This window comes from Pelophylax lessonae (genome assembly GCF_965119305.1).
Source record: "Pelophylax lessonae genome assembly, chromosome: 11".
Classification (NCBI taxonomy): Eukaryota; Metazoa; Chordata; class Amphibia; order Anura; family Ranidae; genus Pelophylax; species Pelophylax lessonae.
In genome coordinates this window covers 167,583,008-167,607,921 of record NC_138778.1, presented here as the reverse complement: position 1 = coordinate 167,607,921, position 24,914 = coordinate 167,583,008, and the positions used below count along the sequence as shown (strand labels likewise).

The following is a 24,914-nucleotide window of genomic DNA, read 5'->3' as shown; positions in this document are numbered from 1 at the left end:
TGGTGGAGATATTTTAAGGGAGCTCCAGGCAGGGCTAAAGGGAAAAAACATGTCCAGTAAATATTATACTCTCAATGACATCCTGCATATAACCAACTTTTAGATCCCTATGAAGATAGATCTGGTAGCAGGGCTCCCCCCTCTACTCGCCCTGCGCATCCACCCTCTCTCCTATCTGCATTTTCTAGCAGTCTCCACTTGACCGACACCTGGTGACTGGCCCACCCCGAAGCTAGAGAGTATACAGTACTTTCTTCTCGCACCCCCACAACACTCTTACAAGAATTAATTCCATTTTTTTCCAATCACATCCTCTTACCCTATACCAGTCACCCCACCATTCATGACATAGCTATCTCAGACCACGCCCCATTCTCCATTTATCTCCACTACTCTGACACGGTTAATGTGAAGGGACCGTGGCAGTTCCCATCTTACTTAGCCAAAAACCCTGGCATCCGCACGCTCATTCAAAATGCCTGGACTGACTTCCTAGCAAACAACAACACGCAGGATTGCTCCCTCATCCTCCTTTGGGAGTTTGGGAAAGCGGTCTTAAGAGGCCATATTATCTCCTACGCATCGGCTTACAGAAAAAAAGTAAACAAAGCCTATATGGAAGTCAGCAAAGACCTTCGGGCAACGCAGGTTCTCCTCAACTACTCCAATTATTCTCGCACCAGAGAACAATGGCGCCAAAGCCCGCTTCAATACTTGGGCCAAGGCGCAGGAGAATTTACATCAGTCCTTCCAGGGCTGGAAGTTCCGCAAATACGGAAACAAGCCCGGCAAGCTACTGGCTTCTCTCTGTAAACCCTGCTTCACCCCCTCTCACATAACAGTCCTAAAAGACCCCCAGGGAAAACTTGTAGAATCGAACAGCAACATCATTCAGGCAATCAAACAATTCTACAAAAACCTGTAAGGCCCTGACCCTATCCATGAAACCACAGCTTCCAATCTCCTATCCTCCGTCCAGCTGCCCACCATCACGTCAGAACAATTACATATTCTGAATGCCCCTATCTCCCTAGAGGAAATCACCACCACAATCAAATCCCTAGCGCAGGCAAAGCTCGTGGCCCAGATGGCTACACATCAGAATTTTACAAACTGGAACTAGGCCCATTGGCCCCCACCCTGCGAGACGTCTTCAACCACATACTTTCAGGCAGCCCCTACCTAACCACAGGCCTTCATCAAACTCATACCCAAAAAGGATAAAGACCCCACTGGCTCTGGCTCCTACCGCCCTATATCTCTGCTCAATCTTGACTCTAAACTGCTTTCCAAAATCATTGCAAACTAGCTTCCATTCTCCCTTCTCTCATCCACCCCTCTCAAGCAGGTTTCACCCAAGGTTGATCGGTGACCTCCAATATCCGTAAAGTCTTGGTCGCCCTGGAGGTTGCGAGGGCCGACTCCAACACTGAAGCAGCGATCATTACTCTTGACGCTGAAAAGGCGTTTGATAACGTTAGTTTTCGGTGGTAGGAGTTGGTTCTCGCCAAACTTGACTTTGGAGGCACGTTCCTGCACTTTATACGCACCATGTATTCTTCACTGTCAGCCCAGATAGTGGCAGCGGGCCACATCTCCCAGCCATTTAGACTCTTTAAAGGTACAAGACAAGGGTGTCCTCTTTCTCCCCTTCTATTCAATCTGCCTATCGAACCCCTTTCCAGATCTTTGATCACACACCCCCATTTGAAAGGGATCTGGGTAGGGACACAGGAACTCCGGACGGCGCTCTTCGCGGATGATATACTAATTTTCACTTCAGATCCACGCCGTGACCTCCCGATTATCAAAACCGTCTTTCAGAACTTTCGCACCTGGTCGGGTCTATGGATCAATTTTTCTAAGAGTGAAATATTACCCCCTGAACACCACACGCACACCTTCGTGGGCACCATCTTCCCCACTGAAGGTGACCACCACACATATCACCTACTTGGGGATCAAAATAGGTAGCCATTCCTCATCATTATACCGCCTCAACTACACCCCAGCCTTGGATAGGATCATAGCGGAACTACAGAACTGGCAAACTCTTCCAATCTCCTTCTTTGGAAGATACCACCTGTATCGGATGTCCAGCTTTCCCAAATTGTTATATCCTCTACAAACCATCCCCCTTTTACTGAAACATAGCGATGTCATCAGGCTTAATAAAGCCTTGACCACCTTCCTCTGGCAAGGTCGACGACCTCGCATTGCCCTCCAAAAATGATATCTCCCAAAACACGACGGGGGGACTGGTCTCCCAAATGCAAGAATTTACAATCTCTCCTGTCTATTGCGTGGATGCCTTGACTGGATAGACCAGAAGTCCAGATATACTAACTATGACCTGGAATCCCAAATGACTGCCCCCTTTGATCTTGTCGCTCTGTTGCACTGTGGAAATAGGGACCTACCTCCCCCGCTGAGAACAAATGTCTTGGTCAAGGACACGGTTGCAGCCTGGAGGGAGGTAAGGAAAAAGTTGGGGATCCTCCAGCGCATTTCCAGATACTTACCCATCAGGGGGTCACCCGCTGTTTCCGCAAGCGCAACATGCTGCTTTTACACTATGGAATGCCAAGGGCCTGACGTTATTCTCTCAGATATATGATACTGTCTCGGGTACCCCTCTCAGCATAGCCAAACTCTCCCAAACGTTTGGAGGACCCCATGCACCAACATTTACATCTTCAACAGTGTGTCAGTTTTGTCCACAACCTCTGCAAATCTAAAACCCAATGCTTCAAAGGCACTTTACTTGACTCATGGATAGCCCAGGGCAGGCACAGAATCTCCCACCTTTACAAACCTCTCCATGAAGAACTTTTCAAATTCACCGCTCAACATATAGCCTCTCCCTGGTACAAAGTTCTCCATTCTTCCACTATGCTCTCAAGGGATACATCAACACCTGCCTCTACATTAAAATTCTTCATAGGGCCTACATTCCACACCTACGTAGCTCTACGGACTTAAACCGCCACCTGTGCACGCTCTGCAAAACCTGCCACCCCTCTTTGCTCCACAAATTTTGGGAATGCCCCCAAATCTCTGCCTTCTGGGACCAACTTGTTTCCCTGGTAACTCAGGTGCTGGGTGTGCCACTCCACAAAGATATTTACGCCCTCCTGTTTGGAAGCTCGGACATTCAACTTGGTTCGTTACCAAGACAGCACAAATCTGTATTCATGAGGCACAAACAATGGCTGCTTACATGTTACATGACAGCACGCAGAGCTATACTCCGGCGCTGGATGGAGTCGTCACCTCCTACAATCTTAGAACTGCGCTCAGACCTCCTCGCACGATGGCGAAAGGAACAAATGGACCTTACTATAGCCCCACATCCTCGCCCTGCAGCCTTACACCGCAAATGGACTTACTTCATCGACAATCCTGCATCCTCCCCTTCACTACGGACCTGAGGTCCTGCACATGCTTACTGGGCAATACTAGTTGCACCGTTCTTTCCACACATCTACCTTTCTCATCTGGATCATTGCCTTCTGCTCTGTGTCTTCAAACTCACACCATGTATAACCCCCTTACTCACACACCACTAATGAGGCATACTGGAGACCCGGACTGACTACGCCTTTATACCCCCCCCCCCCCCCACACACACACACACACTTTTTCCTTTCCCCCTCCTCCCCTTCAATGTTTTTTTGACTTCGTTGGTTGTTAAGCATGACGGTATCTGGTTATATTTGATGTTTATCAGAACTCTTCTACAATCTAGTGACATGCATAATGCTATAGACTTCGCTGTGCCCATTGTACATCACTGTCATTTTGCTTGTTTTGTTATGATAACCTTCAATAAAATTTTGTTTAAAAAAAAAAAAAAAGAACAATTTCCCCTTTAGTGAAGTTGATGTTTAGGAAACCCTCACCCCCCTGATAGCATCTCATGGTGTAAAATACCTTCCTCCTCGTGCCAGGGATCTTCGCTGTTTAGTCTTGCCTGGTGTTGCACAGACTTGGTAAAGAGAACCTCCCAGCCACGTCCTCTTCCTATGTTGAAAAAACTTTTCTGCCTAATAACAAAAGGAAATAGGATTTAACTATGAATCACATATTCTTTTTGGCATCCTGTACAGACAGACGTCATTTAACTACTGAGAGAAAGAAGAAAAAGAGAAAGAAAGAACAAAATACATCAATGGGTACAACAGAAAACCCCTTGTAAGTGAAAATGTTTGAAAGATTTTTTTTTTTTATCCACTTCTGGACCGGTTTTGACCCCTTACCCGGCCAGGCCATTTATTTGCGATTCGGCACTGCATTACTTTAACTGACAATTGCACGGTTGTGCGCTGTACCAAAATAAAGTGGATGTCCTTTTATTTCCCCACAAATAGAGCTTTCTTTTGGTGGTATTTGATCACCTGTGCGATTTGTATTTATTGCGCTACAAACAAAAAAAAAAAAAAACGACAATTCTGAAAAAAAAAAAACAATATTTTTCACATTCTGTTATATAGAATTTCCCCCAAAAATGTAAAAATCTAATTTCTTTTCATCCTCTTAGGGCAATTTGTATTCTGCTAAATATTCTTGGTAAAAAAAATTCCCAATAAGCGTATTTTGATTGGTTTGCGCAAAAGTTATTGCTTCTACAAACTAGGGAAAAGATTTATTTTTGTATTTATTTATTTATTTTTACTAGTAATCGGGGATCTGCGGTTTTTAGCGGGACTGCGACATTGCGGCAAACAGATCGGACCCCTAACTGACATTTTTGACACTTTTGGGGGTACTAGTGACATTACTACAGTAATCAGTGCTAAAAAAATGTACTGTTACTGTAATAATGACACTGTCAGGAAAGGGGTTAACCCAGGGGCGATCAAGGGGTTAAGTGAGAGCCAAGGGGGTGTTTTTCTAACCGTATGGGGGAGGGACTTGTGGAATCAACACAGAGACCTGTGATCCTAAATTGGAGGATCACAGGCTCTCTGTGTTCATTCCAGAGAGAACAACGGTCTGCTGTGTTTACAACAGCAGACCGTCGTTCTCTCTTCACGGGGAGCGATTGCAGGTGCCTGGCAGCAAGGCTATCAGCCCTGTGGATCGGCTTTCCCGCTGGCTAATATGGGCGAGCATGCGCCTCCGGCAGCACGCGTGCGCGCCCCAGGAGCGCTCCTGAGAACCGAGCAGCCGAGCCAGCCTGCAGCAGTATATCTGCGGCGGACGGTCGACAAGTGGTTAATATATCTGTCATTAGCATTGTTATTAGTTCTCTCTGGACACTACAGGACACCTCCCCCGTATGTTATGGAAGAGAGAAGGAAGTGTTTTATAGTTCCAATACTTGTCCTCTCCTAGCGTGACTGTTCAGATACTCCATAGATTGGGAGCCCTAGGATGCTGGCAGGATCACCAGGAGAAAATAAAGGGAAAAAAGGCTGAAAAAAAACAAAACAAATGCAGTCACGACATCTAGGGACTGGTAAGGTGCAATCAATTCTATTTTTTGTTCTTGAGCTTACATTGTAAAGCAGCCAACAGACATTATGTGGGGGCTGGTTTCACACACACAGTGCTGCAGTTTAGCATTTATCTGTGAAATGTAGCTTGACCTACTTATTCTTATCAGGACAAAGTGTATGTTTAAAGGATATCCGTAGTCAGGAAGGGCCTTACCGACATAAAACTACTTTCAGTTCTATGTGTTTGCCTCTAAGCAGTGCTGGGACAAGGTAAAGATGCAAGATTCAGCAAGAAAAGCAGAAAAAAAAAACAAAAAAAAACAAGGGGATGAAGGGGTTAATAAAATATTTTTTTTATTATTACGAGATTAAACAATTTTTATATATTTTTTTATTTCTTTTACAATTAACAGAAAGCAGAAAGTTGTAATTATGAAAGTTTGTCTAAATCCAAGAACAAAAAAAATTGAATCTTTTGCTCACTAACTTTACTGTGTCTATGGGGGAAGCAGCAGGGTCGGGACAAGGGGTGGGCAGGAGGGAGAGGCTGCCCTGGGCACAATGGTGTATTGCAGGGATGTGGGCATCCTGATCCTCACCCTAAGGGAAGATGGGGGGGGGGGTGCAGTTTGGCATCTTTACCCAGGGTGCTGGATGTTCTTGTCCCGATGTTCTGTCAGAATACCGCTACCTATCAGATTCTGCTACCGGAAGTGACGTACGGACAAGAACAACTTACTGCGCATACACCATGCATTCTAACATGGCCACTATGCGTTCCAATAGGTTTCCTAATGTGACAGAACATGAAGCAGAGGACATCTTCTTACACCCACGCAAGTCTTGAATTTTACATTTATTTTAGCAGTAAACTCACTTTATATACTGAAATAGACTATTTCACCGCAACCGAGTGAAATAGTCTATTTCACTATATAATCAGTTTGTCGCTGAGGAGTGCGGGGTGTACCAAGATGGCTGGTGCCACCTTCTACCTTCCGGTTTCTCGCTATACTTAGTAGAATACGATAATAATACAAATGTAATACTGTGATTCAGTATATAAGGTGAGTTTACTTCTAAAATAAATGTAAAATTCAGGACTTGCATGGGCGTAAGAAGATGTCCACCTCTGCTTCATGTTCTGTCACATTAGGAAACCTATTGGAACGCATAACGACCATGTTGGAACGCATGGCGCATGCGCAGTAAGTTGTTCTAGTCTGTACATCACTTCCGGTAGCAGAATCTGATAGGTAGTGGTATTCTGATAGAACACCGACACTGGGAAGCAGCAGTGTCACCCTAGGACAGAAAGTAGGTCAGGACTACAGAACTACCCCCCCTTGCCTGATCTTCATAATATTAGGGGGGGGGCTCTGTAGTTCACAAAGGTGTACTGGCCAGAGCTGATAACATCGCTTTGGTGACACTGCTGAGTGCACAAGGTAGCACTGGATTTCAAGAAACATCAGAGGGACAACCCAATGGATGTCCCATGCGTTTTGGCGGTCCAAAAATGCCCCCTTCATCAGAGCTTGAGATTAAAACAATGTGAACGAACAAATGGACTAGAATTGAACTGGACTTTTAATGGTATTCCTTCCAGTAGGATCACATGCACAGGCCTTGTCAGGTAGCTGATTTGGCAGCCAAATAAGTCACACTGGAAGAAGTACTGAAAAAAGAAAAGTTTACTCCTTGTCCACATTGTTCTCAATCTCAAACCCTGACGAGGAGGACGTGTTTGGACCTGAGAAATGCTTCGGATACTCTTCAGATTATCTTCAGATTTTCCCCCTGACTTTTATTGGAATAAAGACCTCTTAGCAGAGTTGCGGACCTTCAATTCACATTTTTGTTACATTGCACTAAATTCAAGGAGACCATGGAGATCCTCCGGGAGTAGAAGCCGACTTCCTGGGAACCAGATTACCCAAATCACCATCAATATTTTATGGTTATCCAGCACTAATTTTCCACTTCTTAGCATTGGATAAACGTTGACTTAAATTGGCAAATTTGATAAGTGCTGCCACATGTCGGATTCGGCATGCTGAGTTAAAACTCAAGCACCACAAAGCTAATTATCACAACTACGTCAATATATCCTTGCCTAAGTGACTGCCGTGTTCATTGGAGGTGAACGGTCAAAGGGTGGCAAAATTTGTGGACCAACTACCTGCTGCCTGTGGGAACCTACACCATAAATGAAGAGCAGAACACAGCTCACACCAACAGCCCATCCCTGAAAATTACAGAGCGGCTCTCCCAGTGCGATTCTAGGACAATATTCCCGCCAGACAATATCCCCTGGACAATATCCCCCAGGACATTATCCCCCCTGGACAACATCCCCCCGGACAATATCCCCCCCGGACAATATACCCCCGGGACAACATCCCCCCGGAAAATATCCCCCTGGACAATATCCCCCCGGGACAACATCCCCCCGGATAATATCCCCCCGGGACAACATCCCCATGGACAATATCCTCCCTGGACAATATCCCCCTAGACAATATCCCCCCCTAACCCTAACCCTATGTCCCGTGGGTAATTGCCCGGGGGATGTTGTCCCGGGGGGATATTATCCGGGGGGATGTTGTCCCGGGGGGCATTATGTCCAGGGTGATGTTTTCCTGGGGGATATTGTCAGGGGGGATATTGTACGGGGGGATATTGTCCTGATACCCCTAGTGCAATCACCTGAGCTTCACTGTCTTTGGCCTCATTTACACTTGTGGTTTGGGGGCAGAGCCATCTTTAACATCAATTGGACCCTGGGCAAGTATTTTCCTGGGTTCTACCAAATCCACTTATCAACTATTTGCGGGCAGTGTGGGCTCAAGGGGCAGCTACTTTGAGCCCAACAAAAATGACTGGGCCCCGAGCAGCTGCCCCTTTTGCCCTGTGTTAAAGACAGCCCTGTTTGGGGGCTGTAAAAACATGCAGTTAGGTTGAATTTTTATGCCCCCCTCCAACCATTCCCCCTTGAGCAGCAAAGGTAACGGATAGGATTGCACACTTAAAACCTTGATTGCAATGCTTTGCATTGTGCCATGCCAAAAATGATCCCCCCTATAGTAATTAGCAGGCAGTACACCCCCCTTCCCCCACTGAATGTGATCTATCAACTGAATGGGGCTGTGCCTCATCCGCCTGTTGGCTGGTTCTCTCGCCCTTTGGGCTGGTGGGATATCACTGGAACAGTGCCCTACCTGCTTCCCTCTCCTCAGTGCACTCAATTGATATGTGGATCTGATCAAATTTGACACACATGTGAAGGTATGAAGAGAATGTTTTTTGGGTCATTTATTGTATATGTAGGGGCACATGTGCGTGTATGCATGTTGTATTCATATGTGTTAGCTTTGGCTCTGTTTTGTTTTTTCCCTTCTTCCCCTCTTCAAAATGGGGGGTAGATAGTTGAGTGTTATTTGTTGTATGATGATAAAATATATGACATACATTATATTACCAATAGTATTTGGGAGGCCCACCTTTACACGCACATTAAATTTAATGGCATCCCAGTCTTACTCCGTAGGGTTCAATATTATGTTGGCCCACCTTTTGGAGCTATAACAGCTTCAACTCTTCTGGGAAGGCTTTCCACAAGGTTTAGAAGTGTGTCTATGGGAATGTTTGACCTTTCTTCCAGAAGCACATTTATGAGGTCAGGCACTGATGTTGGAGAGAAGGCCAGGCTCACAGTCTCTACTCTAATTCATCCCAAAGGTGTTCTATTGGGTTGAGATCAGAACTCTGTGCACACCAGTCATGTTCCTCCACAACCCAAACTCGCTCATCTATGTCTTTATGGACCTTGCTTAGTACACTGGTCCAAATCATTTGGTGGAGGGGGGATTATGGTTTGGGGTTGTTTTTCAGGGGTTGGGCTTGACTCCTTAGGTTCAGTGAAGGGAACTCTTAAGATATCAGCATTAGAGTTGAGCGGACACCTGGATGTCCGTGTTCGGTGGGTCCGTGACCCGGACTTTTTCCGAACTTGACCCGGACACCGAACCCCATTGAAGTCAATGGGGACCCAAACTTTCAGGCACTAAAATAGCTCTAAAAAAACAATGGAAAGGGCCAGAGTGCTGCAAATTGCAGCAAAATGTAGTTAAGAGCATGGCAAGTGCTCTGCAAACAAATGTGGATAGGGAAATAACTTAAAACAACAAAAAAAAACAGAAAAATAAAACAATTTTCTTCATCTGTGAAGGACGAGGCCCATATGGAGTAGGAGGGAGGTTGAGGTGGCGGTGGATGTGGCGGTGTAGGTGGAAGCGACGGTGGAGGGGGACGAGGTAGCCAACACTGCTTTTTTTTAGTCATTTTAAATTAGGGTACACCCCAAAAGAGTGAGAAAGATCAAAAATATAACAATGGCTGGGTAAGGCCGGTATCCATCTCTATTCTGCACAAGGTACGGAAAAGTCCTGTGGGATCCATGCCTGGTTCATTTTAATGAATGTGAGCTTATCCACATTGTCTCTGGACAGGCGGCTGTGCTTGTCTGTGATAACGCCCCCAGCCGTGCTAAATACCCGTTCAGATAATACACTGGCTGCAGGGCACGCCAGCACCTCCAAGGCGTAAAGGGCAAGCTCAGGCCATGTGCACAATTTGGAGACCCAGAAGTTGAAGGGGGCAGACCCGTCATTCACTACATGTAGGCGTGTGCACACATACTGCTCCACCATGATGGTGAAATGCTGCCTCCTGCTAAGACGTTCCATATGAGCTGCTGGTGCTGCTGTTTGTTGTGGCGTGCTGACAAAGCTTTTCCACATTTCGGCCATGCTAACCCTGCCTTCTGAGGTGCTGGCGGTGATGGCCATGAGCTGGCCTGGGTGCCACACTGCTGTGAACATGGTTCCATCTCCTCCTCCATCTCCTCCTCCTCATCCTCCAGAACTGTGCCCCTGCTGGACAATTTTGTACCTGGCATTTCTGGGTGCAGGAACCCACCCTTGGAGCCACTTGTGAATGACTGCCCTAAAAGCCATGGAAATGATCCCTCCTCCTCCTCCTCCTGTGCCACATCCTCTTCCATCATCGCCAGATGCGTTTTTTCAAGGAGGCATAGAAGTGGGATAGTTAAGCTGACAACGGCGTCATTGGCACTGGCCATGTTGGTGGAGTACTCAAAACAGCGCAACAAAGCACACAGGTCTCGCATGGAGGCCCAGTTATTGGTGGTGAAGTGGTGCTGTTCCGCAGAGCGACTCACGCGTGCGTGCTGCAGCTGAAACTCCACTATGGCCTGCTGCTGCTCGCACAGTCTTTCCAGCATGTGCAAGGTGGAGTCCCACCTTGTGGGCAAATCACATTTGAGGCCGTGAGCGGGAAGGCCGAAGTTACGCTGCAGCGCTGACAGGCGAACAGCAGCAGGGTGAGAATGCCGAAAGTGCGCACAGACGGCCTGCACTTTCTGCAGCAGCTCTGACATATCGGGGTAATTTTGAAGGAATCTCTGCACCACCAAATTCAGCACATGCGCCAGGCAAGGGATGTGCGTCAAACCGGCTAGGCCCAGAGCTGCTATGAGATTTCGCCCGTTATCGCACACCACCATGCCGGGCTTGAGGATCGCTGGCACCAACAACTCATCAGTCTGCTGTTCCATGCTCCTCCCCAACTCATGCGCGGTGTGGGATTTTTCACCCAAACAGGAAAGTTTTAAAACTGCCTAGTGGCGTTTACCCCTGGCTGTGCTGAAGTTTGTGGTGAAGGTGTTACGCTGACCGGATGAGGAGGCGGTAGAGGATGAGGAAGAGGAGTAGGAGGAGTTAGGAACAGGAGGCAAACTGAAGCGCCCTGAAATCCTCGGGGTGGAAGGAGATGTGCCAAACAAATTTAAAAGGTGTATCTCACACGTACCGATACAGACTATGCCGCAATTAAATTTTTTTCACCCCAAAAGGGGGTATATTGAATAGCAGAATAGAAAAAAGTATATAAAACGGTGTATCTCACACGTACCGATACAGACTATGCCACAATTAAATTTTTTTCACCCCAAAAGGGTGTATATTGAATAGCGGAAAAGAAAAAAGTATATAAAACGGTGTATCTCACACATACAAACACAGACTAGGCCCCGATTACAATTTTTTGTACCCTAAAGGGAGGATGAGGAAGAGGAGTAGGAGGAGTTCGGAACAGGAGGCAAACTGAAGTGCCCTGCAATCCTCAGCGGTGGAAGGAGATGCGCCAAACAAATTTAAAAGGTGTATCTCACACGTACCGATACAGACTATGCCACAATTTAATTTTTTTCACCCCAAAAGGGTGTATATTGAATAGCAGAATAGAAAAAAGTATTTAAACGGTGTATCTCACACGTACCGATACAAACTAAGCCGCAATTTAATTTTTTTCACCCCAAAAGGGTGTATATTGAATAGCGGAATATAAAAAAGTATATAAAACGGTGTATCTCACACGTACAAAAACAGACTAGGCTCCGATTACAATTTTTTGTACCCTAAAGGGAGGATGAGGAAGAGGAGTAGGAGGAGTTCGGAACAGGAGGTAAACTGAAGCACCCTGCAATCCTCGGCGGTGGAAGGAGATGCGCCAAACAAATTTAAAAGGTGTATCTCACACGTACCGATACAGACTGTGCCACAATTTAATTTTTTTCACCCCAAAAGGGTGTATATTGAATAGCAGAATAGAAAAAAGTATATAAAACGGTGTATCTCACACGTACCGATACAGACTATGCCGCAATTTAATTTTTTTCACCCCAAAAGGGTGTATATTGAATAGCGGAATAGAAAAAAGTACATAAAACGGTGTATCTCACACGTACAAAAACAGACTAGGCTCCGATTACAATTTTTTGTACCCTAAAGGGAGGATGAGGAAGAGGAGTAGGAGGAGTTCGGAACAGGAGGCAAACTGAAGCGCCCTGCAATCCTCGCGGTGGAAGGAGATGTGCCAAACAAATTTAAAAGGTGTATCTCACACGTACCAATACAGACTATGCCGCAATTTAATTTTTTTCACCCCAAAAGGGTGTATATTGAATAGCGGAATAGAAAAAAGTATATAAAATGGTGTATCTCACACGTACAAACATACACTAGGCCCCGATTACAATTTTTTGTACCCTAAAGGGAGGATGAGGATGAGAAAGAGGAGTAAAAGTAGGAGGAGTTAGGAACAGGAGGCAAACTGAAGCGCCCTGCAATCCTCGGTGGGGGAAGGAGATGTGCCAAACAAATTTAAAAGGTGTATCTCACACGCACCGATACAGATTATGCCGCTATTTAATTTTTTTCACCCCAAAAGGGTGTATATTAAATAGCGGAATAGAAAAAAGTATATAAAACGGTGTATCTCACATGTACAAACACAGACTAGGCCCCGATTACAAATTTTTGTACCCTAAAGGGAGGATGAGGAAGAGGAGTAGGAGGAGTTCGGAAAAGGAGGCAAACTGAAGCGCCCTGCAATCCTCGGCGGTGGATGGAGATGCGCCAAACAAATTTAAATGGTGTATCTCACACGTACCGATACAGACTATGCCGCAATTTAATTTTTTTCACCCCAAAAGGGTGTATATTGAATAGCGGAATAGAAAAAAAGTATATAAAACGGTGTATCTCACACGTACTGATACAGACTATGCCGCAATTTAATTATTTTCACCCCAAAAGGGTGTATATTGAATAGCGGAATAGAAAAAAAGTATATAAAACGGTGTATCTCACACGTACTGATACAGACTATGCCGCAATTTAATTATTTTCACCCCAAAAGGGTGTATATTGAATAGCGGAATAGAAAAAAGTATATAAAACGGTGTATCTCACACGTACAAACACAGACTAGGCCCCGATTACAATTTTTTGTACCCTAAAGGGAGGATGAGGATGAAGAAGAGGAGTAGGAGGAGTTCGAAACAGGAGGCAAACTGAAGCGCCCTGCAATCCTCGGCGGTGGAAGGAGATGCACCAAACAAATTTAAAAGGTGTATCTCACACGTACCGATACAGACTATGCCGCAATTTAATTTTTTCACCCCAAAAGTGTGTATATTAAATAGCGGAATAGAAAAAAGTATATAAAACGGTGTATCTCACACGTACCGATACAGACTGTGCCGCAATTTATTTTTTTTCACCCCAAAAGGGTGTATATTGAATAGCGGAATAGAAAAAAGTATATAAAACGGTGTATCTCACACGTACAAACACAGACTAGGCCCCGATTACAATTTTTTGTACCCTAAAGGGAGGATGAGGAAGAGGAGTAGGAGGAGTTCGGAACAGGAGGCAAACTGAAGCACCCTGCAATCCTCTGCGGTGGAAGGAGATGCGCCAAACAAATTTAAAAGGTGTATCTCACACGTACCGATACAGACTATGCCACAATTTAATTTTTTTCACCCCAAAAGGGTGTATATTGAATAGCAGAATAGAAAAAAGTATATAAAACGGTGTATCTCACACGCACCGATACAGACTATGCCGCAATTTAATTCTTTTCACCCCAAAAGGGTGTATATTGAATAGCGGAAAAGAAAAAAGTATATAAAACGGTGTGTCTCACACGTACAAACACAGACTAGGCTCCAATTACAATTTTTTGTACCCTAAAGGGAGGATGAGGAAGAGGAGTAGGAGGAGTTCGGAACAGGAGGCAAACTGAAGCGCCCTGCAATCCTCGGCGGTGGAAGGAGATGCGCCAAACAAATTTAAAAGGTGTATCTCACACGTACCGATACAGACAATGCCGCAATTTAATTTTTTTCACCCCAAAATGATGTATATTGAATAGCGGAATAGAAAAAAGTATATAAAACGGTGTATCTCACAGGAACAAACACAGACTAGGCCCCAATTACAATTTTTTGTACCCTAAAGGGAGGATGAGGATGAAGAAGAGGAGTAAAAGAAGGAGGAGTTAGGAACAGGAGGCAAACTGAAGCGCCCTGCAATCCTCAGCGGGGGAAGGAGATGTGCCAAACAAATTTAAAAGGTGCATCTCACACGCACCGATACAGACTATGCCGCTATTTAATTTTTTTCACCCCAAAAGGGTGTATATTAAATAGCGGAATAGAAAAAAGTAAATAAAACGGTGTATCTCACATGTACAAACACAGACTAGGCCCCGATTACAATTTTTTGTACCCTAAAGGGAGGATGAGGAAGAGGAGTAGGAGGAGTTCGGCAAAGGAGGCAAACTGAAGCGCCCTGCAATCCTCGGCAGTGGATGGAGATGCGCCAAACAAATTTAAAAGGTGTATCTCACACGTACCGACACAGACTATGCCGCAATTTAATTTTTTTCACCCCAAAAGGGTGTATATTGAATAGCGGAATAGAAAAAAAGTATACAAAACGGTGTATCTCACACGTACAAACACAGACTAGGCCCCGATTACAATTGTTTGTACCCTAAAGGGAGGATGAGGATGAAGAAGAGGAGTAGGAGGATTCCGAAACAGGAGGCAAACTGAAGCGCCCTGCAATCCTCTGCGGTGGAAGGAGATGCGCCAAACAAATTTAAAAGGTGTATCTCACACGTACCGATACAGACTATGCCGCAATGTAATTTTTTCACCCCAAAAGTGTGTATATTAAATAGCGGAATAGAAAAAAGTATATAAAACAGTGTATCTCATACGTACCGATACAGACTATGCCGCAATTTAATTTTTTTCACCCCAAAAGGGTGTATATTGAATAGCGGAATAGAAAAAAGTATATAAAACGGTGTATCTCACACGTACAAACACAGACTATGCCGCAATTTAATTATTTTCACCCTAAAAGGGTGTATATTGAATAGCGGAATAGAAAAAAGTATATAAAACGGTGTATCTCACACGTACAAACACAGACTAGGCCCCGATTACAATTTTTTGTACCCTAAAGGGAGGATGAGGATGAAGAAGAGGAGTAGGAGGAGTTCGAAACAGGAGGCAAACTGAAGCGCCCTGCAATCCTCGGCGGTGGAAGGAGATGCGCCAAACAAATTTAAAAGGTGTATCTCACACGTACCGATACAGACTATGCCGCAATTTAATTTTTTCACCCCAAAAGTGTGTATATTGAATAGCGGAATAAAAAAAAAGTATATAAAACGGTGTATCTCACACGTACCGATACAGACTATGCCGCAATTTAATTATTTTCACCCCAAAAGGGTGTATATTGAATAGGGGAATAGAAAAAAGTATATAAAACGGTGTATCTCACACGTACAAACACAGACTAGGCCCCGATTACAATTTTTTGTACCCTAAAGGGAGGATGAGGATGAAGAAGAGGAGTAGGAGGAGTTCGAAACAGGAGGCAAACTGAAGCGCCCTGCAATCCTCGGCGGTGGAAGGAGATGCGCCAAACAAATTTAAAAGGTGTATCTCACACGTACCGATACAGACTATGCCGCAATTTAATTTTTTCACCCCAAAAGTGTGTATATTAAATAGCGGAATAGAAAAAAGTATATAAAACGGTGTATCTCACACGTACCGATACAGACTATGCCGCAATTTAATTTTTTTCACCCCAAAAGGGTGTATATTGAATAGCGGAATAGAAAAAAGTATAAAAAAAACGGTGTATCTCACACGTACAAACACAGACTAGGCCCCGATTACAATTTTTTGTACACTAAAGGGAGGATGAGGATGAGGAAGAGGAGTAGGAGGAGTTCGGAACAGGAGGCAAACTGAAGCACCCTGCAATCCTCGGCGGTGGAAGGAGATGCGCCAAACAAATTTAAAAGGTGTATCTCACACGTACCGATACAGACTATGCCGCAATTTAATTTTTTTCACCCCAAAAGGGTGTATATTTTATAGCGGAAAAGAAAAAAGTATATAAAATTTTGTGTCTCACACGTACAAACACAGACTAGGCTCCGATTACAATTTTTTGTACCCTAAAGGGAGGATGAGGAAGAGGAGTAGGAGGAGTTCGGAACAGGAGGCAAACTGAAGCGCCCTGCAATCCTCGGCGGTGGAAGGAGATGCGTCAAACAAATTTAAAAGGTGTATCTCACACGTACCGATACAGACTATGCCGCAATCTAATTTTTTTCACCCCAAAAGGGTGTATATTGAATAGCGGAATAGAAAAAAGTATACAAAACGGTGTATCTCACACGTACAAACACAGACTAGGCCCTATTTACAATTTTTTGTACCCTAAAGGAAGGATGAGGATGAGGAAGAGGAGTAGGAGGAGTTCAGAACAGGAGGCAAACTGAAGCGCCCTGCAATCCTCGGCGGTGGAAGGAGATGCGCCAAACAAATTTAAAAGGTGTATCTCACACGCACTGATACAGACTATGCCGCTATTTAATTTTTTTCAACCCAAAAGGGTGTATATTAAATAGCGGAATAGAAAAAAGTATATAAAACGGTGTATCTCACATGTACAAACACAGACTAGGCCCCGATTACAAATTTTTGTACCCTAAAGGGAGGATGAGGATGAGGAAGAAGTGTAAAAGTAGGAGGAGTTCGGAACAGGAGGCAAACTGAAGCGCCCTGCAATCCTCGGCGGTGGAAGGAGCTGCGCCAAACAAATTTAAAAGGTGTATCTCACACGTACCGATACAGACTATGCCGCAATTTAATTTTTTTCACCCCAAAAGGATGTATAGTGAATAGCGGAATAGAAAAAAGTATATAAAACGGTGTATCTCACACGTACAAACACAGACTAGGCCCCGATTACAATTTTTTGTACCCTAAAGGGAGGATGAGGAAGAGGAGTAGGAGGAGTTCGGGACAGGAGGCAAACTGAAGTGCCCTGCAATCCTCGGCGGTGGAAGGAGATGCGCCAAACAAATTTAAAAGGTGTATCTCACACGTACCGATACAGACTATGCCACAATTTAATTATTTTCACCCCAAAAGGGTGTATATTGAATAGCGGAATAGAAAAAAAGTATATAAAACGGTGTATCTCACACGTACTGATACAGACTATGCCGCAATTTAATTATTTTCACCCCAAAAGGGTGTATATTGAATAGCGGAATAGAAAAAAAGTATATAAAACGGTGTATCTCACACGTACTGATACAGACTATGCCGCAATTTAATTATTTTCACCCCAAAAGGGTGTATATTGAATAGCGGAATAGAAAAAAGTATATAAAACGGTGTATCTCACACGTACAAACACAGACTAGGCCCCGATTACAATTTTTTGTACCCTAAAGGGAGGATGAGGATGAAGAAGAGGAGTAGGAGGAGTTCGAAACAGGAGGCAAACTGAAGCGCCCTGCAATCCTCGGCGGTGGAAGGAGATGCACCAAACAAATTTAAAAGGTGTATCTCACACGTACCGATACAGACTATGCCGCAATTTAATTTTTTCACCCCAAAAGTGTGTATATTAAATAGCGGAATAGAAAAAAGTATATAAAACGGTGTATCTCACACGTACCGATACAGACTGTGCCGCAATTTATTTTTTTTCACCCCAAAAGGGTGTATATTGAATAGCGGAATAGAAAAAAGTATATAAAACGGTGTATCTCACACGTACAAACACAGACTAGGCCCCGATTACAATTTTTTGTACCCTAAAGGGAGGATGAGGAAGAGGAGTAGGAGGAGTTCGGAACAGGAGGCAAACTGAAGCACCCTGCAATCCTCTGCGGTGGAAGGAGATGCGCCAAACAAATTTAAAAGGTGTATCTCACACGTACCGATACAGACTATGCCACAATTTAATTTTTTTCACCCCAAAAGGGTGTATATTGAATAGCAGAATAGAAAAAAGTATATAAAACGGTGTATCTCACACGCACCGATACAGACTATGCCGCAATTTAATTCTTTTCACCCCAAAAGGGTGTATATTGAATAGCGGAAAAGAAAAAAGTATATAAAACGGTGTGTCTCACACGTACAAACACAGACTAGGCTCCAATTACAATTTTTTGTACCCTAAAGGGAGGATGAGGAAGAGGAGTAGGAGGAGTTCGGAACAGGAGGCAAACTGAAGCGCCCTGCAATCCTCGGCGGTGGAAGGAGATGCGCCAAACAAATTTAAAAGGTGTATCTCACACGTACCGATACAGACAATGCCGCAATTTAATTTTTTTCACCCCAAAATGATGTATATTGAATAGCGGAATAGAAAAAAGTATATAAAACGGTGTATCTCACAGGAACAAACACAGACTAGGCCCCAATTACAATTTTTTGTACCCTAAAGGGAGGATGAGGATGAGGAAGAGGAGTAAAAGAAGGAGGAGTTAGGAACAGGAGGCAAACTGAAGCGCCCTGCAATCCTCAGCGGGGGAAGGAGATGTGCCAAACAAATTTAAAAGGTGCATCTCACACGCACCGATACAGACTATGCCGCTATTTAATTTTTTTCACCCCAAAAGGGTGTATATTAAATAGCGGAATAGAAAAAAGTAAATAAAACGGTGTATCTCACATGTACAAACACAGACTAGGCCCCGATTACAATTTTTTGTACCCTAAAGGGAGGATGAGGAAGAGGAGTAGGAGGAGTTCGGCAAAGGAGGCAAACTGAAGCGCCCTGCAATCCTCGGCAGTGGATGGAGATGCGCCAAACAAATTTAAAAGGTGTATCTCACACGTACCGACACAGACTATGCCGCAATTTAATTTTTTTCACCCCAAAAGGGTGTATATTGAATAGCGGAATAGAAAAAAAGTATACAAAACGGTGTATCTCACACGTACAAACACAGACTAGGCCCCGATTACAATTGTTTGTACCCTAAAGGGAGGATGAGGATGAAGAAGAGGAGTAGGAGGATTCCGAAACAGGAGGCAAACTGAAGCGCCCTGCAATCCTCTGCGGTGGAAGGAGATGCGCCAAACAAATTTAAAAGGTGTATCTCACACGTACCGATACAGACTATGCCGCAATGTAATTTTTTCACCCCAAAAGTGTGTATATTAAATAGCGGAATAGAAAAAAGTATATAAAACAGTGTATCTCATACGTACCGATACAGACTATGCCGCAATTTAATTTTTTTCACCCCAAAAGGGTGTATATTGAATAGCGGAATAGAAAAAAGTATATAAAACGGTGTATCTCACACGTACAAACACAGACTATGCCGCAATTTAATTATTTTCACCCTAAAAGGGTGTATATTGAATAGCGGAATAGAAAAAAGTATATAAAACGGTGTATCTCACACGTACAAACACAGACTAGGCCCCGATTACAATTTTTTGTACCCTAAAGGGAGGATGAGGATGAAGAAGAGGAGTAGGAGGAGTTCGAAACAGGAGGCAAACTGAAGCGCCCTGCAATCCTCGGCGGTGGAAGGAGATGCGCCAAACAAATTTAAAAGGTGTATCTCACACGTACCGATACAGACTATGCCGCAATTTAATTTTTTCACCCCAAAAGTGTGTATATTGAATAGCGGAATAAAAAAAAAGTATATAAAACGGTGTATCTCACACGTACCGATACAGACTATGCCGCAATTTAATTATTTTCACCCCAAAAGGGTGTATATTGAATAGGGGAATAGAAAAAAGTATATAAAACGGTGTATCTCACACGTACAAACACAGACTAGGCCCCGATTACAATTTTTTGTACCCTAAAGGGAGGATGAGGATGAAGAAGAGGAGTAGGAGGAGTTCGAAACAGGAGGCAAACTGAAGCGCCCTGCAATCCTCGGCGGTGGAAGGAGATGCGCCAAACAAATTTAAAAGGTGTATCTCACACGTACCGATACAGACTATGCCGCAATTTAATTTTTTCACCCCAAAAGTGTGTATATTAAATAGCGGAATAGAAAAAAGTATATAAAACGGTGTATCTCACACGTACCGATACAGACTATGCCGCAATTTAATTTTTTTCACCCCAAAAGGGTGTATATTGAATAGCGGAATAGAAAAAAGTATAAAAAAAACGGTGTATCTCACACGTACAAACACAGACTAGGCCCCGATTACAATTTTTTGTACACTAAAGGGAGGATGAGGATGAGGAAGAGGAGTAGGAGGAGTTCGGAACAGGAGGCAAACTGAAGCACCCTGCAATCCTCGGCGGTGGAAGGAGATGCGCCAAACAAATTTAAAAGGTGTATCTCACACGTACCGATACAGACTATGCCGCAATTTAATTTTTTTCACCCCAAAAGGGTGTATATTTTATAGCGGAAAAGAAAAAAGTATATAAAATTTTGTGTCTCACACGTACAAACACAGACTAGGCTCCGATTACAATTTTTTGTACCCTAAAGGGAGGATGAGGAAGAGGAGTAGGAGGAGTTCGGAACAGGAGGCAAACTGAAGCGCCCTGCAATCCTCGGCGGTGGAAGGAGATGCGTCAAACAAATTTAAAAGGTGTATCTCACACGTACCGATACAGACTATGCCGCAATCTAATTTTTTTCACCCCAAAAGGGTGTATATTGAATAGCGGAATAGAAAAAAGTATACAAAACGGTGTATCTCACACGTACAAACACAGACTAGGCCCTATTTACAATTTTTTGTACCCTAAAGGAAGGATGAGGATGAGGAAGAGGAGTAGGAGGAGTTCAGAACAGGAGGCAAACTGAAGCGCCCTGCAATCCTCGGCGGTGGAAGGAGATGCGCCAAACAAATTTAAAAGGTGTATCTCACACGCACTGATACAGACTATGCCGCTATTTAATTTTTTTCAACCCAAAAGGGTGTATATTAAATAGCGGAATAGAAAAAAGTATATAAAACGGTGTATCTCACATGTACAAACACAGACTAGGCCCCGATTACAAATTTTTGTACCCTAAAGGGAGGATGAGGATGAGGAAGAAGTGTAAAAGTAGGAGGAGTTCGGAACAGGAGGCAAACTGAAGCGCCCTGCAATCCTCGGCGGTGGAAGGAGCTGCGCCAAACAAATTTAAAAGGTGTATCTCACACGTACCGATACAGACTATGCCGCAATTTAATTTTTTTCACCCCAAAAGGATGTATAGTGAATAGCGGAATAGAAAAAAGTATATAAAACGGTGTATCTCACACGTACAAACACAGACTAGGCCCCGATTACAATTTTTTGTACCCTAAAGGGAGGATGAGGAAGAGGAGTAGGAGGAGTTCGGGACAGGAGGCAAACTGAAGTGCCCTGCAATCCTCGGCGGTGGAAGGAGATGCGCCAAACAAATTTAAAAGGTGTATCTCACACGTACCGATACAGACTATGCCACAATTTAATTATTTTCACCCCAAAAGGGTGTATATTGAATAGCGGAATAGAAAAAAGTATATAAAATGGTGTATCTCACACGTACAAACACAGACTAGGCCCCAATTACAATTTTTTGTACCCTAAAGGGAGGATGAGGATGAGGAAGAGGAGTAGGAGGAGTTCGAAACAGGAGGCAAACTGAAGCGCCCTGCAATCCTCGGCGGTGGAAGGAGATGCGCCAAACAAATTTAAAAGGTTTATCTCACACGTACCGATACAGACTATGCCGCAATTTAATTTTTCACCCCAAAAGTGTGTATATTGAATAGCGGAATAGAAAAAAGTATATAAAACGGTGTATCTCACACGTACCGATACAGACTATGCCGCAATTTAATTTTTTTCACCCCAAAAGGGTGTATATTGAATAGCGGAATAGAAAAAAGTATATAAAATGGTGTATCTCACACGTACAAACACAGACTAGGCCCCGATTACAATTTTTTGTACTCTAAAGGGAGGATGAGGATGAGGAAGAGGAGTAGGAGGAGTTCGGAACAGGAGGCAAACTGAAGCGCCCTGCAATCCTCGGCGGTGGAAGGAGATGCGCCAAACAAATTTAAAAGGTGTATCTCACACGTACCGATACAGACTATGCCGCAATTTATTTTTTTTCAACCCAAAAAGGTGTATATTGAATAGCGGAATAGAAATAAGTATATAAAATTGGTGTATCTCACACGTACCGATACAGACTATGCCGCAATTTAATTTTTTTCACCCCAAAAGGGTGTATATTGAATAGCAGAATAGAAAAAAGTATATAAAATTGGTGATTTTTCAATAGCACATGTGAACACAGCAGTGTCTTATGTTTTATGTCACGGTCAGCAGCAGGCTATGAAGGGAAAAAAAAAATTCCCCTTTAAATTTGTAAATTTAAGCCCTCAGTGGGCTCAAGTGAGGGCAAAAAGATCGTTCACTGCACCACCCCCCACACAGCAAAATCGATGTAGATCGCTAACGGGCGATTGTTCTGTCCTGTGTCTCCTAATCTCTCCCTGCCTACTCTCTCCAGCCTGTCCCTAAAAGTCTTTTCTATCTTTCCCTGCCTACACTCCGACCTGTCTCTACATTCTTTTCAGCCACAATGTTTTTTTTTTCCTGTCTCTGTCCCTAATCAGCAGCAGCCAGCACCGTTGTGTGTGCTCTCTCCCTACACTAGAACAGACTGACGCACACCGCGCTCTGTCTCTAGCTTATAAAGACCTGGGTCACATGCTTCAGCTGGCCAATCACAGCCATGCCATTAGTAGGCATGGCTGTGATGGCTTCTATGGCACACCAGTTAAACGCTTATTGATTGGCTGTTGAAACCGCGCCATTAAAAGCGCGCCATTACATACAAAACTGGAAATAAAATTACAGAACACGGATTTTAAACCCGAATATACAGTGAAGTTTTCGGGTCCGTGTCTGGGTAACAAAAATCCAATTATCCGGTACGGACCCGAATAATACAGTCCGTGTTCGCTCAACCCTAATCAGCATACCAAGATATTTTGAACAATTCTATGCTCTCAACTTTGAGGGAACAGTTTGGGGATGGACCCTTCCTATTTCAACATTACTGCGCATCAGTGCAAGAAACACGGTTCAGAAAGACATGGATGAGTGAGTTTGGGGTAAAGGAACTTGACTGGCCTGCACACCCCTGAACCCAACCAACAGAACACCTTTGGAATGAATTAGAGCAGAGACTGCAAGTCCAGCCTTCTCTCCAACATCAGTGCCTGACCTCACAAATGTGCTTCTGGAAGAATGCTCAAACATTCCCATAGATACACACCTAAACCTTGTGGATAGCCTTTCTATAAGAGCTGAAGTGAGCCGAAGTGACAGAACACATCCCCAGTATTCCTTTAGACAAGCATGTTCCTCCCTGCTAGCCACTACTGGATGGTGGAGACTTTGCTGTGCTGCGCTGATTCGTTTCTTGATTACTGTTCTAGAAGCAGGTTTGAGAATGTAATCAACTAATGGGCAGACTGCATTGCTAACTTCTACACCAGGGGTCTCCACACTTTCTAAGCAAAGCGCCAGTTTACTGTTCTTCAGAATTTAGGGTGGCCGGACTGTGTCCTGTGGAAGCGGAAAATGTCCCGGCATCAGTGGGCATAAACAATGCCCCCATCATTGGTTTTGAATAGATAGAACAGTGTCCTATTGTTTGTATCAATGGGATTAGTGATGTCATTTGGTGGAATAGTGCTCCAAGGGCACTATAAAGGCAAGTTGAGGGCCACATCCCTAGTTTTGAGATCACTGTTCTACACCATTCAGTAAATATACATAGAAAGCTGGCGCACAGGTAAATCAAATGATAATAACCAGTAAAATGTATTAAAGTACAATTAAAATGCAATTAAAATAAATATAAGTAAACCATGGATGGTTCAATGAGTCAATAGTAGACTGTAAAAAGTCAGCGATCCACACTAGGGTTAAGGTATCTCCTCCTGAGTGAAGCCAGCTCACAGGTCCATATGAAATAAAGAGAGAAATAGAAGAGCGCCTCTAAGTGTAGTATTTAATAATCCAAAGTACAGAGCACATTTAAATCTCACATTAAAGTAGGAGAAAGAAGGTAAAGCTCTTTGCGGATGAGACTACTACAGCTGCAGGGAGAAGACCAGCATTACAGTTCTGTGATTGATCTTCTATCTCCATACAGCATGGTGTCTTCAGCGGGGAGATAGGCTGCTTCTTACTCTTAGCTGTGTGGTCCACTGGTGGAGGCGCAGCACCAGCTGGCGTATGACGTCACCACGGAGCCAGAGAACACTGTAGCAGTCTCATCAACAAAGACTTTAATGTGAGTTTTAAATGTGCCCTGTACTTTGGATTATTAAATACTACACTTAGAGGCGCTCTCCTTTTTCTCTTTCCCAGGGGTGTCAAACTGGTGGCCCTCCAGCTGTTTCGGAACTACAAGTTCCATCATGCCATTGCCTGTGGGAGTCATGCTTGTAACTTTCAGCCTTGAAATGCCTCATGGGACTTGTTGTTCTGCAACATCTGGCGGGCCGCTAGTTTGACACCTGTGCTACACCATTCAGAAGCCATCTGCTTTTCTTGAACATGCATGTCTAAAGGGTGCCCAGAGATGTTACATAGTTACATAGAAGGTGAGGTTGAATAAAGACAATAGTCCATCCAGTTCAATCTGTAGGTGTGTGTGGACGTATTCATTTCTCATACCCCTGAATTTTTCCATCCTTGAGATGTAAGTCCA

The 24,914-nt window shown here is 43.9% G+C and overlaps 2 protein-coding genes across 3 annotated transcripts in view; both read right to left on the bottom strand.

The window, feature by feature from the left end:
• LOC309567476 (NXPE family member 4-like) overlaps window positions 1-24,914 on the bottom strand; it is a gene marked incomplete at both ends in the record, with an annotated part of 285,167 nt that overhangs the window by 148,570 nt on the left and 111,683 nt on the right. The window contains one exon of the mRNA XM_082272865.1: window positions 3,934-4,046. Within this exon, the coding sequence (XP_082128991.1) occupies window positions 3,934-4,046 (113 nt within the window). The remainder of the gene's footprint in view (window positions 1-3,933; window positions 4,047-24,914) is intronic.
• The window catches only part of LOC309566425 (NXPE family member 1-like), a gene marked incomplete at its 5' end in the record, with an annotated part of 132,193 nt that overhangs the window by 76,550 nt on the left and 30,729 nt on the right, over window positions 1-24,914 (bottom strand). The gene's annotated exons all lie outside the window — the stretch shown is intronic.